Raw genomic sequence first — 17,615 nt, 5'->3', positions numbered from 1 at the left:
GGGGACACGGGTTCGTGCCCCGGTCCGGGAGGATCCCACATGCCACGGAGCGGCTGGGCCCGTGAGCCATGGCCGCTGAGCCTGCGCGTCTGGAGGCTGTGCTCCGCAACGGTAGAGGCCACAACGGTGAGAGGCCCGTGTACTGCAAAAAAAAAAAAAAAAAAAAGAAAAGAAACAGCACCAAACAACAAACCCACTGATTATTTCTAAGCTTAAGGGAAATAAAATTGAACAGATCTTTCCTCCTCCATCAAAGACTGCATGGCTCACCTACACACGGGGATTGCTGTAACATGGATTCGTGTGTGATATTACAGGTCTTCCAAGCCAACAACGATGCCACGGAGGTGGTCCTGAACAAGCTGCACTCACCGCTGCTGACACGCTTCGTCCGGGTCCGTCCGCAGACCTGGCACTCGGGCATCGCCCTCCGCCTGGAGCTCTTCGGCTGCCGGGTCACAGGTGAGGTGGGGCTCCTGGGAGGTCGGGGAGCTCTGTGCCCCCTTCCGGCCCTCTGCAAACAGCTTGATTGTTGCACCACGTGACCTCAACAGAAGGCTGGCTTTTACCTGTAACTCCCTGTGTGGGTATTGAATGCACACTGACTCTAGACCCTGCCTTGCCGGCTACCATTTCTTCATGCACGCTCCACTCACTCATTCGCTGCACAAATACTTACGGAAGGCCCGCTGTGTGCCAGGCCACACGCTGGGAGCTGGAAGTGAATAAGAGAAGGGAGCCAGCAGATGGGGTCTCTGACATGCTGGAACTTTCAGGCGGGTGGGCAAGATAGATAATAAACAAATGTAAGTACAGGGGTAATTATACGCTAAGATGCGTGTGTGAAGGAGGACGGGAGGCTCTGAGAGTGAGTGAGGGGACCTCGCTGAGGGTTGATTGAAAGTTTGGGGACAGCCTTTCTGAGGATGTGACCCTGAAACTCGGGGATGAGTAAAGGGTGGTCTGATGGTGACTGAGGGAAGAGCATTTTGGGTAGAGGGAACAGCATGTCCCGGGATGCTGGCAGGAGGCAAGGCAGTAAAGAGCTGGGGTACCACATGTGAAATTAAGATCTGGTCCCAGGAAGGGTTCCATCTAGTTTGGGAAATAATCCCCCAGGTAACAATTCAATACTCAGCTGAGCTCCCCTGCACTCACTGCCCCAGGAGGCTCAGTGGGGACTGTATCACCAAGGATGGGAGAGTCCTTGGCTAACAGGAGACACTCAGCCGTGCCAGGCACCATGCTGAGATCTTTTATATTGTAACTAACAGAATCCATGCAACAACCCCCAAGAGGTAAGTACTGCTCTTAGCCCTCCTTTAGGCCTGGGGAAACTGAGGCACAGAGCACTTCAATTATTTTCCCAAAGTCACGCAACTAGGAAGTGACAAAGCAAACGGGAATCCAGGCAGTCTGGTGCCCAGCCGAGCTCTTAACCACAGTGCTATCCCACCTTGAAATGCAAAGAAATCAGTGCTGACTTACAAGTGTTTGAGAGTCAGGTTCTTCGACAGTTCCCTACTGATTGGGGGTGGTTCCAGTTAGTAGGGTCGCAGCATGACCTCTTGTGTCTTCCTCCCTCTCCGCAGACGCCCCCTGCTCCGACATGCTGGGGATGCTCTCGGGCCTCCTTGCCGACTCCCAGATCTCTGCTTCCTCCACCCGCGAGTACCTCTGGAGCCCCAGCGCTGCCCGCCTGGTCAGCAGCCGCTCAGGCTGGTTCCCTCGGATCCCTCAGGCCCAGCCGGGCGAGGAGTGGCTCCAGGTAGACCTCGGGGCACCCAAGACCGTGAAAGGCGTCATCATCCAGGGGGCCCGCGGAGGAGATAGCATCACTGCCGTGGAAGCCAGGGCGTTTGTGCGCAAGTTCAAAGTCTCCTACAGCCTAAGTGGCAAAGACTGGGAGCACATCCAGGACCCCAGGACCCAGCAGCCGAAGGTAGGATGTTCCCGGAGGACTCCCTAACCTTGCCCCAAACAGGAAGGTTGATTTGGGGGATGTTGATTTCCCATCTAGATGGTCATCACCAACCCCTGCCAGTCAAACAGATATTAACTGAGAGATTACTTTGTGCCAGGCCCTCTGCTAAGTGCCTTATTTTAGCCTTTACAACACCTCTAGAAGGTAGGTCCTTTCGTCCCTCCCATTTTAGAGATAACAGAACTGAGGCTTGATGTCATGCCAGGTCACACAGTACCTGTGGTAGAGCCATGACTCAGACAGAAGTCTCACCCCAGAGCCCAAACGCCTAACCACTACTCAACACTAGCCTTTCTAGTGTCTTGGACACTCTTTCAGATAAAGTGTCCTTGGAACTGGCCAGACATCCAAAGGGGATGTGGTTTTTGGAGGCTCAACTATAGAAACTAGTGAATTACTTCCAAAGACAACTGTGTCTTTCTGAGTGTTGCTGCACTCCTTTGTATTTTCCTGGGCTTGACTGCTTAGATCTTTCTTGCCTCTCACACGGAGGCTGGGAAGAGGCAGGAGAAACTAACTCCAGGCCAGAAGCGCAGGCCAGTGTAACACCCACTCCTGCCATCGGAAGAGTGAAGGTCAGCCCTGAGCGAGGGGCACCAAGGAGCCCCAGGAAAGGGAGAGGACATCACAGCCCTGTCCCTCTCCAGGTTAATCTCCCAACCAGCCAGGCGTTCCGACCCTCATTGCTAAGTTACCCCTCATTTTCCTCAGAAGAGCAGGGCCCCTAATAAGGAAGGGGTATCACATGTCTCTGTTTAGCAAATGTTTTCCATTCTTAATGCAGAGGCAAGGTCTGGGTTGGAGGTTTTGCAGTGCTGATGTAAACTCCCAGCTCATAATTCCAGCGGCTTGGAAAGGCTCAGTGCTTGGTAACCGGAATCTTCAGTGAATGGAGCAGAAGTCGGACCACTGGCTCCCCCAGGGACAGCTGACCCTGGCTCTCCTTGACTATTCTGGGGGCCTGGGAAAGGAGATGATCTTAGCCAGGGTCAGAGCCTGCCCTCCCCATGACAGTGCCCCCCTTTTGGAACTGTGGGCATCCTGCAAAATGAGTTGGGTCTGCCTCATTCCTAGATGCTAATCAGCTACAGCCCCTGGCACACCTGCACACCAACAGTCCCCTAAGTCACTGGTTCACAGGTACGCTCTGGGTTGGGTCCCCCACCTGGCTTCAGCCAGGGCAGCCCCACTGTCATGCATTTTATGTAGTGTGGCTTTAGGTGAGGTTTCTTTTGACAGAATTTCTTCCACTAAACCAAGGTTGGGGGAACACAGTCTTATTAGATTATCAGGGTGTGGACCAGTGGAAATTGTCATTAGCCTAGAAAAGGGATGGTCACTTTCCCTTCAGCCTCTCAGTGACCTGGCATTTTCTAAACCTAGACTTTCAAGCTGGGACTTTCTAAATCTAGCCTTTTAAGCATCTGGGAAAGAACTTCTTTTTCTAGTAAACCAAGAACTTCAGAACAGGCAACACAGCCTAAATGCCTTTCACTCCTCTCCAGCCAAATCCAGCTTAAGACTCACTCAGAGCCGAATTCTGAGTCCTCAGTTTCACTGCCAGGATAGAGAACAGAACCCAGCAATTGCCACTTTCATCTGCTCCCCATTTGCCGTGTTTCTGGGACCTCCCAAATGAATAAAAACCTTGGTCTGAGAATGGGGCTCCCACGGACCAAAATGGGCAGTGACCATGAATTAACTCTGAAGCTGCCTCTGGTTGGATGTGAGGGCTGAGGTGGGAAGGGGGGAGGAGGGAGCAGAAAGGAGGAGTGAGGAGGGCTCTCCCACCTCAGAAGGGCTGAGCAGCCTGTCTCCCCTGCAGCTCTTTGAAGGGAACATGCACTACGACACCCCTGACGTCCGGAGGTTTGAGCCTGTCCTGGCGCAGTACGTGCGGGTGTACCCTGAGAGGTGGTCCCCTGCGGGCATTGGGATGCGACTGGAGGTGCTGGGCTGTGACTGGACAGGTAAGGCCCTCTTTCCACTGCGGGTCTCACTCACATGGTCTCATGACCCCGGCTTCCTGGGATGGCCTGGGAGGAGGTCAGACCACGACGGGGGGGACGGGGCGGAGGGGCAGCCATCCCTGGGGTGAAGCCCCATCCGTTCAAAACCCTGCTGCCCCCCGCCTGCCCTGGGCTCCAGTTTGTTCGACCTCAGACCACGGGCACTGCAGCCTCTGGACTCAGGACAGCTTCTCAAGGGATGTGCTTTGTCATTTTTAAAGGATCATTTCAGTCCTCCAGCCCCAGTCTCTCAAAAACAAATCATAACCACACACTGCCCACCCAAATTCAATTAGACCCTGACTCTTCAGGCCAGAGGGCTGTGGCTGTTGATTTAGGGAAGAAAAAAAAATGCTCATGATAATAAAGTAATCGGTTTATGTCTGAATCTGGCCTCCAGATGTCTGTGGCTAAGAGACTTCATTTTCATTTGGAAGCCACATCTGTAAAAGGCATTTATTTGCTCAGGCGGGACCCTGTTGCAGGGGAGCTGCCGAGAGCCCGACTTCTTCCCCGTGTGCCGCAGGAGGCTCGCTGGGCTCCACCCTGCGTCGCAGGCCCTGGGAGCACCTCCGAGTCTCCTGAACGAAGATGAGGCCCGCTGATCATGGCCACCCTCCTGGTTTCCCGGGAAGCGGCCCATCCATCCTTCCGAGTCGGGCCCGCCTCCCCTCCAGGCCCCGCCCTCCTCCCCGGGGCAGGGCTGGCACAGATCCCAGCTCGAGCCGGAGCCGGAGCTCGCTCGCTGCCTGCCAAACGGAGCTCGGGGGGGCGGCAGGCAGGACCCCGGCCCCAGGTATCTCCATTTTCCTGTCTGTGCTGTACCTGTCAGCAGCTCACGCAGCAGGGGATCGTGGAGGATTAGTAAGAGCTTGTCGGAGAAGCGCTTTCGGCTCCCGGGGAGAAAAGTGCTGCCTGTGTGCCTTTATGATGGCGCCGAGGAAGTGTCCCGTTGAGGCACGAAGGCTGGGAATCGGGCCCAAATTAGCCTTTCTCACCTTTCAATGGAAGGCAGCCCCATTGAACATATTTTAGTGGGAAGACACTTTACTCCCCATCACGGAGTGAGGCCAGGTTCCCTGCAGCCTGCTGAGTGTTCCTCACCTGTCCTCTTGCAGGTGCTGAAAACTGCCCTCCAACAGTGACACGAGCTGGCTTCTTCTGGCCAGAATCAGAGGCTTAGAGATGCAGGGGACCCGAGGGCTTCTAGGCCAGTGGCTTTCAAACGTTTCTGACCACCATCCACAATTTAAAATAAATTTATATCACGAGCCACTCGACTTACAAACATGCATGCACACACACACACAAGCACACATACACGTGTGTGCTTATGGGATATAGTATATCATTAAGCACCCGGACTCTGGGGACAGATCTCCAAGTTCAAGTCCTGTCTCTGCCGATCTCGGTTATCCTAGCTGAAGAAGGTGGGGGGGGTGACCATAGTATATCTACACCCCCCAGGGTTGTCATGAGGATTCAATAAAATAATGGATATAAAATACTTAGCCTGCTGCTTGGCAGCTAATAAACTTGTTATAGTAAGTAAGTGTGACTGAAACAAAAGGCTCCCAAAGCGGTGCTCATCCTTGCCACGTGAGTACACTCTGAAATATTATAGCCCCTATTTTAAAATGCTAGTTCTGACCCATGAAATTGATCTACAACCTGTTAACAAGGGTGACATACAGTTTGAAAAAAAAATCACCGATCTAGGCCAATGCCTCCTTCACAGAGAGGGAAACTGAGTCCCAGAGAGAGGAGCCACTTGCCAGAGGCCAATCAGCTACCGGAGGGCTGACTCATACTTCCCTCCTGTCCCTGGTCCTCCAGACCACGCCTCTTCCCAGGCTGGCCCTGCTTTATGACCGGCTGGACAATTGCTAATGGCCTTTTCCTCCTCCTGCCCCCCGCCAAACTGGCCCAAATTACACCGGCGATGGTCAGCAACAGGTTTCTCATTTCAAAGTCCTCCTGGCCGTTCCTTGCAAGATCAGAGTAGGGGCTCGATACCCTCCGCCCAGCCTCCTTCCCTTTGAAGTCTCTGACATCTGGTTTCAATTGCCAGGGAGCGTAGTTTGATGGGCAGTTACCTCTAAGTGTCCGGTACAAACACAGCGGACACGGAGGCCGGCTACCGTTTCCTCACTTTCATTCACACGCCCTGCCCTCTCATTGCCTCGCCCGCCCCCTGTGCCCCTGGATTTAACATTATCTCTCTGCCACCCAGCTCACCCAGTCTGCTACCTAACGTGTCCAGGAACCGCTCTCCCAGGCCACGTGGCTTTCTGCTTGTCAAATTTCCATTCATTTCTGTGATTCATCCTTGTTCCCTTCTTCATTCCTACCCCAAAAGGATAACAAGGAAAATAATGGACTGGGTTGAGTTACTGCAGCTAAATATTTGACAGGGCTGCTTCACCTGTTCACTTGTTTGTATGTCAAATGATTACTTCTTGCCCTGCTGACCATAGTTTGCTTTACAACGGAGTTTAAGATTCTGTGACACCGTAACAAATACGAACTTACAAGTTAGGACGCTTTGAGGTTATTTGCCCAGCCAGGTTTGGTCACCTGCTACTTGTATTTTGAATAAGTTGCCAACACTGACAGGTCTGGAGATTTTCCCTGGAGATTTTGTTTGTTCGTTTGTTTCACGCGAGGAAAAAGAAAATCTTTTTGCAAGATCTGGCCACACTGGACCACCTCCCCTCGGTTCCTCAACCTGCTGGAACCAGTCACGTGGTGGCCTCCTTTAAACCAGGTGTGCAGGACCCCTCTGCCACTCCTGTCCCAGCCTTTCCTCTCCCAGCCCCCAGCAGGCCATCCTCCCTAACAGTAGCAGTTAGCCTTCTAGAAGCATTTGAATTTGCCACACCCTGACCTAAAGGCACAGCCCCAAATTATTTCCACTGCAGGGAGTCTGAGTCACTTTGAGCCCATATTCTTTTCCATCTGGTTTTGCGCAGACACGAACCACGATGTCTGGGGTCGCACCTCCCAAGCTGTCGGGCTTGGCTATGACTTCAGCCGTTGTGCTTCTGATTATCTTGTAATAGGTGGGCCCCCAGGTCGGGTTAGCTTTGGTTCCGTCTGACTCAGAGAAGGCAGAGAAGAGAAGGCCCGTTCCACGCGCAATCAGGGCTGAGCCCGAGACACGACAGCAGTCACCCAAGGGGCTGTGCACAGACAGGTGTTTTCCACAGGACGGAAGCTCACTCCGTTAACCCCGATTTTTTTCAAACCATTTTTGATGGGTGTCCTTCATTGCTTATGTGTGTGTGTCACCCACATCTGTGTCTGAAACAGAACCCCCAGAGCATGGTTGAGCCCTGCCTGTGGTCAGTGTCACCCACATTCACTACTGCCTGGCGTGCATGGCCTTTTGTGCTGGCCTCAGGGCCTCTGCTGTGGAGTGGAGTGTGGGTTTGTGTTCGTGCCTCCATTACGGCTATTTCTACAGCTTGGGACTATTCTCCTTAACACAGGCCATGGTCCTGACTTCATCACAGCACACAGAAGTGACTTCATGGGTGTGTGTGTGTGTGTGTGTGTGTGTGTGTGTCCATCTTGGATTTCCTTTTTTCTTCCTTCTTGAAAGGCCCACCCTTGGAGGGGAGACAGTATTTGGCATCTTCCTGCTGGCTTTTGACACAGGCTGCTGCATGTGGTATTCACTCCCCTTCCTATGCCTTTCTGCAGACTCAAAACCAACGGCTGAGACACTGGGACCCACCGTGAAGAGCGAAGAGACCACCACCCCATACCCCACTGACGAGGAGGCCACGGAGTGCGGGGAGAACTGCAGCTTTGAGGATGGTGAGGACGGGGCCAGAGCCGTATTTCATCCAGGATGGTATGGGTGCCGAGCAGTCGCAGTGGAGGCTGGCGCATGGCTGGGGCCGGGACCTGGGGGTCCCCTAGGTCAGAGGTCAGGGAAGTGTGGTACTTAGGGGCTTGGGGCGGTGGCTATTTCCAACCAATCTAGAAGCATTCAGATATTGGAACAACCAGTACAGCCCTACATCAGCTGAGATAAGGGGCCATCCAAGGAGGATGCCTCCTTTGAATAGTCTCCTTTCCTAGCCCTCACTTCGTATCTTTAGAATCCACAGCTGTGATCGCCCCTCCTGCTAAGCTTGTCTCCGGGGCACAGTCAAGGGAAGATCTGGCTGTCATCTGGGTGACTTGGTCAGTGGAGCACGATAGGTTAACTCAGCAGTTAACCATGATTTAATTGCGTTGCCCTGTGTCTTTTGCCACCACGGGTTGAGAAAGCCTGACAATCAGGATTATAAGATAGGGCACCGCATCCTCCACGAGGGGAGCGCAGGTCAGTGACAAAGACGGAAGTATGAAAAGGCACCTCACCCATTCCTCAAAACTCAGGGCCTCCTATTTGCGATCAGTCTCTTCACGTGGGAAATCTATTGCATTTTCATTTTATCTTCTAAGCATATCCAAGTTAGAGAAAAACAATAATTGGCAGAGCCCAAAAAGACATCACATTTTCAATCTTCCTGCTAAGGTCACAGAATATGAGGACATTCCTAACAAACCACAAAGTTTGGAACACCTGGCATTTGGGGCTAGAATTTAATGCTTGACAGCCTCCATTTACAGTAAATTACTGATCATTATTAAACGTTCATTAAACCAAATGAGGGAAGATTGGTGAAGAGGCTTGGGAAGTGATGGAGACATAAAGACGTAGCACCGAGTCAGTAGGTAGATGGTGAAATCTGTGGATCCGCACCCTTAGCCACTTGACTGTATGAGAAACTGCAAGGATGCGGTGGACGGCTCCCCAAGATGGCTACAAAGAAGAATGGGAGGGGAGCCAGAAATAAATGCTGAAGTTGTGTGACTGCAAAATGATAATTTAATGCATATGCTCTCAGGAATGTGCTTTTGTACATTGCGTGGGCCGGGGGACACTCTTGGTCAGGGATAGTTGAATACAGAATTCTGACATTTTAATGAACTTGTTTTTGTTTTATGAAGAGGAGAAAGAGACTTGGAGAATCTTCCAAGACATGTTTGAAAGAGTTTGAGAGCCAAAAATGGAGCGCTCTCATTTACTGTGTGGTGTTGGATTAGCAGGGTTTGCTTGGTGCAGGGCAAAAGGAGGGGGTTTTGTCTAAATGGCAATCCAAAGGAAAATGGAAGGACTTTCAGAAGTTTAATATAATCTTCCCGTTTATAGTGGTTTGTTTCATTTGGGGTTTCTTTGGTGGTTCCTCCCCTCTCGCTTTTTTTTTTTTTTTTTTTTTTGCAAAAGATCTCTTTGTGGAATTGGGTTCCTGAGATACAGTATGCGTATAAACATTAGAGAGGAATTATGGTATATTGAATTACTCCATATTTTTGAATGGAAAAATAGAAACTTAGAAGTTGTCGGGAAAAGGGGATGGGGAGGGCTAAGGGCTGACTTTTCCAAGCCACAGGTTGATGCTTCAGTAATAGATTCCATGTGTTTCTTCTCAACTCAAGCTGACTTTGGCCAAGGGTGGGCAAATATTAAATATTCTTTCTTGGGAAAGGGAGACATGAGCAGGACCCGGTGGCAACCTGCCGCCAAGGCCAGCAGTGCCCTTCCCCTCAGAGGTGAGCCGTCCCCGCCCCCCGCCCGGGGCGGGAGCAATGTGTTTCCACCCGTCGGCTGTTCCCTTTAGATTTCCTAACCTGCCTTCCCCACGGAAATTCCTCTCTGGGAACCCTGAGAAGGGAAGTGAAAAGGCCAAAGACCCCACTTCCTCCCTGCTACCAGCGTTAGCCAACACTTTTCCGCTGTCTCCGCAGCTACTGAGGACAAGAGTCCAAATCTGGGTTCCCGTTTCCTCTCTTTCCCCACCTCCACCCCACCCCCGACTTAATCACATGTTCAGCACCAGCTCAGACTGGATTTTTAGAGCTGAGTGGAACCTCCAAAGAAATCCTTTGGGTTTGGTCTATCCGCTTAGAGGTGAACAGCCGAGCAGACGGGGGCAAGCCACTGTGTGGTCTCTTAGATTTCTATTCTCTGCTGACCCTGGAATCCTGGCCTTCAGGCACTCCGAGCCATGTAAAATTATTTTTCCTCCCGGTCAGCGCTGAGCTGAGCGGCAGGCTGGTCTGGTCCCCCCGATTTGCCCTAACATGCCAAATCGCCCACCTGGCAGTGCCTCCCACAGGGATGCTGAACTGACCCCGTCTTCTGAAACAAGAGGCCTGGCATAGGGAGGTGAAGGGCAAACAAGCCTCCCTTGTTTCCATGATCACTTTCTCCTCCCTGGCCAGCACCTCCTGCATTTTGAATTTCAGCCTCTCCGGATGCCAACGGGCTGTCCATCACTGCTGACAGCCAGGTTGGCAGGATCCTGCCTTCCACTGAGGCACTGGGGGGACATTCTTCTCTGGCATTTAGGGGACAGCAATTTCCACATTTGTCTGCTCTCCAGGGTGGCCAGAAGAGGCCGATTAGAGCCTGAAGCCATTTGGTGGCCTCATTTATAATTGCTTACTATGGGAACCACTGGCAGCCTTGGCTTTCATGCCTGGGAAGGATGAGACCAAAGGCTGACCCGAAAGCCAACAATCGCCAAGATGAGTTAAATGAATAAGCAAAGGGAGCCGTTTCTTTCTCTGCTCTCCCCTTAGGCCCTGCCAGCCGTTTAAATAGCACCACTGTCGCTGTTCTCCGAACCCATTTCATTCGCCTTGTTTCGGGGTTTTTGTTTTCCCTTTTAGACAAAGATTTGCAGCTCCCTTCAGGATTCAACTGCAACTTTGATTTCCCCGAGGAGCCCTGTGGTTGGATGTACGACCGTGCCAAGTGGCTCAAAAGCACCTGGACCAGCAGCTCTGGCCCCAGCGACCGGACGTTTCCAGGTAAGCCAGCCTCGAATTAAGCGATGAGAAAGTTAAGGCCAGCCTGCGCCATGTTTTTCAGCTCCATATTCCCTGACTAACTTCATAACTTCACAGAACAGTCCTCTGCCCTTTGCCTGCAAACCACCGGCCTTTACTTGACAATGTCACCCGATGGAATAGCTGGTTGGCGGTTCCTGGCCCTCTCTTGTGATTACAGAGCAGCCTGGAAGCTGGGAGGGAGCGAGAGAGGCCAAGATCAAAGGAGAGGAAAGAAAGAGCAATTAGGAGGTCCTAGGAGAGGGGATGAGTCAATGTCCCTTTGTTCCCATAGCCAGCTCTCGATGCCACCATCACAGAGCCCCTTGTGACTCCAAGCTGGATATTGTTCCTAAAATGGCCCACTGGGAAACTCCCGGCCCCAAGTCTGACTGATACTTTTTGGAGGGTATCATCACTTCTGTTGAAAACCAAGTCGAGGGCCTGAAATGCTGCCACACCCATGGGTGTCTAGCAGAGCTGCCTGGCACTTGGCCTCTTGAAGAGTGCTGCTGCCAGTCCTTGGAATATGGTGAAGCCGCCCTCTTGGTTTCAGAGAGCCCAATTTCAGAGGCTCTCCTGGCGCTGTTGGTAGAGAGGGGTTGCCTTTAGCCCTTCTAAGCAGGAGTTGTCCACTGTTTCCATTGTGGCATGCTTTTACAGTGATGTTCTGGTAAATGTTTAACGACCGGCTCTCCAGGTTTTAAAAAAAAAAAAATCTGCTTTGTAATTAACGTTTGCCACTCTCCGTGGTGTGAATCCTCCCACTGTGGTTGGATGCAAGCTACCAACATGACATCACCAGAAGTGGAGTTGAGAAGTACACGAACACAGCCTTAGATAGTTTTTTTTCCCTCACACAGATAACATAGATAAAAATAACTTCTGGATCATGCATACCAGTAAAATGTATTAAAATAATTAGGAAGTATTGCATTTTGAGAATTTATTTCCTTTCGTTTTTAATATACTTTATTTCATTGCAACTTTATATAATTCAATTGTTAACAATGCTTGCATTTCACAGTAGGCTTGCAAAATTCCAGAAAACTCCACAATCGGCTCTCACACGCCACTACGTAGCATACGTTGCTCTAGCACATCGCGCGTTAGCTTTCAGTGTTCCTGGATCTTGGGCCCCCGTAAGCGTTTGAGAGGGAAGTGCTTAATTCTGGAAATTAGTAGATCATATGTTGCCTGCCTAGAGGACGAAAGGGGGGAGGGACCTCCCCTTCTTCAGAGTCCCCCAGAGCCGCTCGGCTGCCCCTCACCCCGAGGACTGGCCGTGTCCCTGTCTCCAGGGACGGCAGTGGGATAGACGCTCTCCGCGGGCCGCCTCCTGAGCTTGCTTTCCCGGAGAGTCACAGCATCTGCTCCGGAGAAAAACATTTTCATATTTCAAGTGTTTATCTCTTCAGGATTTGAGTGCTCAGAGAGATTAATATCTGAAGATCACCACAGCCTCAGGCAACAGGAGAGAACACTTACCCTCGTCCCAGCGTTAATCACCCTCCCCCCTCTCGCTCACTGCAATAATGTTTAATTAATATAATGAGCCTCCTGCACGTTGGAAAAAAAAATACTTATTTTTATAACCCAGCCTGGATTTTTCATTTCATTTCCTCTCCTTTGAGACTTGGCCCAATTAATTGGTTGTTTTCCCAACCTCCACTTTTTATCCAAACGTAAAGAAGATTTGCCGTGGGGGTGGGGTGGTGTACGTGTGATGTTTATGTGTGTGCATTTGTGCGCTGTGTGTGTACGTGTGATGTTTATGCGTGTGCATTTGTGCGCTGTGTGTGTACGTGTGATGTTTATGCGTGTGCATTTGTGCGCTGTGTGTGTATGTGTGATGTTTATACGTGTGCATTTGTGTACTGTGTGTGTACGTGTGATGTTTATACGTGTGCATTGGTGCGCTGTGTGTGTATATGTGTGATGTTTATACGTGTGCATTTGTGCGCTGTGTGTATGTATGTCTTTCTTTCTCAAGGTATTTGTGGGTTTTGTGTGTATGTGCATATGTTGTTTTCATGTGTAGATTTTGTGTGTTTGTAAATATGTATATGCATGCGTTTAGTTTGTGTGCATGTATGAATCTGTGTGTGTGTGTGTATGTTTATGTTTGAGTGTGTCTGTCGTGTATGTGTATGTGTGTGTCTGTATGTTTATGTTTGAGTGTGTTTGTGGTTTATATGCATGTGTGTGTGTATGTGTGTGTGAGAAGTGTGTGTATAAGGGGGCAGCTTGGCAAAGGCACCTTGAATGAAGGGATGTAGGTGATACAGCAAGGGGAGGTTTACTGGCTCTTATTCAGCATCCATCCTCAGGTTCTTTCGAATAATTCCACTTCCTCCCTTGCACTCTTCTGAGCAGATTTTCTCTAAGAATGCCTGAGGTCAGCCCGGTCCAGACTCCAAGGCCACCAGTTAGCAAGTGACACTTTGAGGACAGCTCAAGCTACTCTCCATTGGACGCGGTTCCCGTCTGCCCCCTCTTCGCCCAGCCCTCACCCTCACCTGATGCCCCATGGGCTGACCCCGGCTACTGGCTGGGAATCCTCCTCCTGCCCTCGTTCCACTTGATTCATTACACCCTGCGGTTTGGGAAGGCTCTTCAGAGCCATCTTGCAGAGCGGGCCGAAGTCCAACCTTTAGCTGGCTGGAGGGGGACAGAAAGAAAATTAGGGCCATAAGGAACTGCTCAATCTAATGCTGTTTCTCCCTTAAGAAATCGAAAAAGAAAATAATTATTTTCCTGTTCCAGAGGAATCCCTGAAGTTTGGAAAAGTGGCCCTTGGATGCTGCCTCCAGAAAACAAAATCATAACATTGTCTTCAGAGCCCTTCTCTCCATCCTCTGATGATTTAAAAATCATTTGCTGTATTCCCCATTGTCCTTCCCCTTACAAAACGTGATACTGGGCTCTAAGCAGGAGAGGATAGAGAGCCCTTTCTGTTCAGGGTGGTCCTTTCTTCTTCAAAAAAAAATTGGGGCCCCGAGGAGAGCAGTTGGGAGAAAGGAAACAGCTGTGCTTGGTTAGGGGCAGGGCAAATGCTAACGGGTTCAGAGTCCCGGGACCTTCCAAGTCAAGCCTGAAAGTGCTGTGTCACCCACACTTCGCCCCTCCACAAAGAGAAGACCGCTCCACTCTTTAAGAAAAGTGTGCCATGTGTTTTATCTCCTTGTTAGATAGGTAAACAAAAGTAATTATACTTAAGAAAGGAGGTGTCCCCGTCAAGTGCAGAGGGAGAAGGGAGGAAAGAAAAAAGGCAACAGCCATGTTGAAATATCATACACAGACTACTTGATTAGAAGTGTCTGTGGAAACTACTTACATTCCTTAGATGTTTTCTGATTTAGTTCTTTTCTCATGTTTTGTTTTGGTTTTTTTCTTTTCCTTTTAAGTAAGCAATTAGTTCTGTTCTTTTGGCTAGTGGTAATAGTTGCTTAAGGCTGACAAGACACCCACTGGTTTTATTCCACTGTTTTTGTTTTTCAAGATAGTCTTTCAAGACATTCAGAATTTCTTTTTTTAGCTCTTTGCTTGTGGCTTAGAAGCCTGGAGTGTGTTCATACCAGCCCCTGGGGGCCCTGTTCCGAATTCAGTGACCCCTGGTGGTTGCAGAGGAGATAGTACCTTGTTCTGTGAGAAAGCACTTTGCCTTTGCTCTGTAACTACAATGACACAGAAAATGTCTCCCCTAGTGGAAGCCCCTGTATCTCTCACAGATATTCTTAAGTGCATTGATCAGAAACAGAATTTTGAGGAAGATCAGATTCAGCTCTTTAAGGAACAAGGCAAAAACCCCTTGAGATGCTATGGTGAACCCGTGTGTCTAGACCTGCCCTGTGTAATACGGTAGCCGCTAGCCACACGTGACTATTTCAATTTTAATTAAAATTAAATACAGATAAAACTTCAGTTCCTCCATCACATCAGCCACATTTCATGAGCTCAGTACCCACTCTGTGTGGGACGGTGCAGACAGAGAACACGTCCATCATCACAGGATGCTGTCTTGGTCAGCACAGCTGGAGCACCTTCTGGCATGAAGAGTAACTTCCAGGGTGCTTGCTGATGCTGTTGCTCCTTGGTTTGGTGTAAACCAAGAGAAAATAATGAGGGAGATGTGCCTTCTCCATGATCCCTTGGTGGGAGTGTTCAGTGCCTGGCATTTTTTGTCACTGTCATTGTACCTCAGTGAGTAACATAGTAAAGTAAGCAAGTAACATACCGTTAGGCAGTATAGGAACTATTTCATTCAGTCAAAAAGAGTAAATACGGGGCTTCCCTGGTGGCTCAGTGGTTGAGAGTCCGCCTGCCGATGCAGGGGACACGGGTTCATGCCCCGCTCCGGGAAGATCCCACATGCCGTGGAGCGGCTGGGCCCGTGAGCCATGGCCGCTGAGCCTGTGCGTCCGGAGCCTGTGCTCTGCAGCGGGAGAGGCCACAACAGTGAGGGGCCCGCATACCGCAAAAAAAAAAAAAAAAAAAAAAAAAGAGTAAATACTAAGTAATAGCAATAATAGTAATAATTGTTTTATTATTATTGTTGTTGTTGTTGTTGTTATCTTCAGGAATGAGACAAGACTAGAGATAAAGGTACTGTTCCAGGTCAGCTTCAGATTCCTCAAGTGTGTGGTCACCCTAAATGTGTGTTCTTTTATATATTTGTTGACCTAACGAAGTATGATTACAATATTACTTCATTTCAATAACTTCAAATCATGGAAGTGACATAAAGAAAACAGGCAAAGGCTATTTGGAATAGTATGCCTTTATACAAGGACAGAGCTTTGGCTACCTAGCATTTATATGCTTATTGGATTGAGAGACCAGAACCTTTACTCTGGGTTCAAAAACAAGTGAGAGTAAGTCAAGAATACCATGTTCTGAAATATTCACATTTTACAAATGGCGGCTCTTCCATCAGATGTAAGTGGTAGTCCTGTTGACTTCTCGTAGGGCTGTTTTGATGCAGATTGGGTCACTGAATAAACACCATGAGAGCAGAGGACCAGAACTGTGGTTCACTATGGGATATACAGGCAAGAGGATTAAGTGTGAGTGGGTATGGTCAGTAGACAGTCACAAAGAAATCAGTGAAAATGACTGATGAGTCAACTTGCTTACAATGGGCTTGATTTTGGGCGGTGAGTTAGCAGGGACTCTGTGAATTAAAAAGCAACTCTCTTAACTCAAAAGACCTTCCTCATAGGTGGGACCGATGGCAGCAAACAATCCAGACACGGGACTGGCATCAGCTTGAACTGCCTTCAGAAAGAGGTTGCTGTGGCGTGTCTGGGGCACAGCCGCTACAAATACGGAGATGGGAACTTCTCGGGCTTAGAGCAGGCTAGATAATTAAAGACCAGGAGCAGCTGGGCTAAAAGAAAGCCATATTTAAGGAATAACTTCAACTGGAAAAGGAAAGCATAGAGGCCCTTCTTTAAGGAGCGTAGGAAGGAAGACATCTCTGACTTTGTAGAAAAGACAGCAGTAGAGAGGAGAAGCTCTTCCTTTTATTCTGAAAGTCATGATTGGTTGAGTGTGTAAGATCGATAATGAAGGGGCAAAGTGATAACAAGACTGAGTCGATTGCAAACCTTCATGAAAGCTGACATACCAAAAAAAGCAGCTCAAGATAGACTCCTGCAAAGCCCAGGCCTGAAACCTCAAATGTCCACAAGATGGTCAATTGCAAACCTTGAGAACATCCTGCCGAGTTCATCCAAAGTCAGTGTTTCCCTTAGTCAGTTGTTAATTTGAGGACCTTAGCAGAGATAGTCTGACCTTGGGAGGCCAGCTGAGGGGCTGACTCATGTCTTAAGCATGACCTATACAAAGAGACTTCATCTCCTGCAGCACTAAATATTCTTTCAGATGGTTGTTCTAGTAGGAGGGCAAGATGCTAGCCAGGAGATGCGTGTGTTGGACAGATGGTGTGTTTGGCTTTGCGATAGCCTGGAGGATCAGACTGGTGATTTATTTCAGGGTTTGGTAAGGTGTCGGCACCACTGAGTCCATTGCTGTTGGGCCAGAAGTGGTCACGTGATCAGCTGAAGCCAGATGTGGTCATAAATCGCCAGGTGAAATGTCAGGAGACCCTTTCTAGAGACAGCAGCAGGTTAAGACGCTGAATGACCTTGTCCTCTGCACTTCCTCTCTGCCCTTTTGAACTCCTGTTGTTCATTCCCATGCGATTGTTTTCCCTGCGTCATGGGCAACAACAGATGTTTTGAGTCAAGAACCTAGCAAAACGCCTCCCAAACATGTCAGGTCTGGGGGGAGATGGATTGTATCTCTGGAACATTTTTTCTTCATTCTCTTTCTGCTGCTAAATGTATCTCCTCTGCATTGTTTCCCGTTGGAAGCTATCCATTGCCGACATCACTGCCATCAGCTACAAAAACAAGAAGACAGCCTCCAGCAGGTAGAGCTGATTCTTAGCTGGCCATGTTTGGGGACCTCTTAACAATCCAAAGGGCTTTTCCCCTAAAGTCTAAGTAAATCAATGAAGTAGCCCACCCACGCCAGGCCAACCCTTTGCTCTATCAAGTCACCAACAGCCACTGTCTGTTAAAACTTCCTCTGTGTTTGGCAGTGTTGGCCATAAATTAGAATGTTCTAGAAGAACAAACTCCACTAATAGCACATGTGCTTCGCTCACAGCACATATACGGGTGCCGTGACTTCAAAGAACTGAAGCACTTAGCTTGGCGAAGGGT

At 49.6% G+C, this 17,615-nt stretch overlaps 1 protein-coding gene across 10 annotated transcripts in view; it reads left to right on the top strand.

Moving 5' to 3' along the window:
* NRP2 (neuropilin 2) overlaps positions 1–17,615 on the top strand; it is a 117,487-nt gene that overhangs the window by 59,326 nt on the left and 40,546 nt on the right. For 8 of the 10 annotated variants that reach the window (XM_060106141.1, XM_060106140.1, XM_060106143.1 and 5 more), the window contains exons 8-12: positions 318–462; positions 1,593–1,942; positions 3,810–3,954; positions 7,699–7,815; positions 10,726–10,866. In XM_060106141.1, coding sequence (XP_059962124.1) covers positions 318–462; positions 1,593–1,942; positions 3,810–3,954; positions 7,699–7,815; positions 10,726–10,866 — 898 coding nt within the window. Of the gene's footprint in view, positions 1–317; positions 463–1,592; positions 1,943–3,809; positions 3,955–7,698; positions 7,816–10,725; positions 10,867–12,302; positions 12,458–13,260; positions 13,791–17,615 lie in introns of those variants that run through there. The other 2 variants (XM_060106150.1, XM_060106149.1) reach the window with 2 other exon arrangements.

Source organism: Mesoplodon densirostris, chromosome 8, assembly GCF_025265405.1.
Source record: "Mesoplodon densirostris isolate mMesDen1 chromosome 8, mMesDen1 primary haplotype, whole genome shotgun sequence".
Taxonomy (NCBI): domain Eukaryota; kingdom Metazoa; phylum Chordata; class Mammalia; order Artiodactyla; family Ziphiidae; genus Mesoplodon; species Mesoplodon densirostris.
Note: the sequence above shows the minus strand (reverse complement) of the source record. Positions and strands in the feature narration are given on the sequence as shown.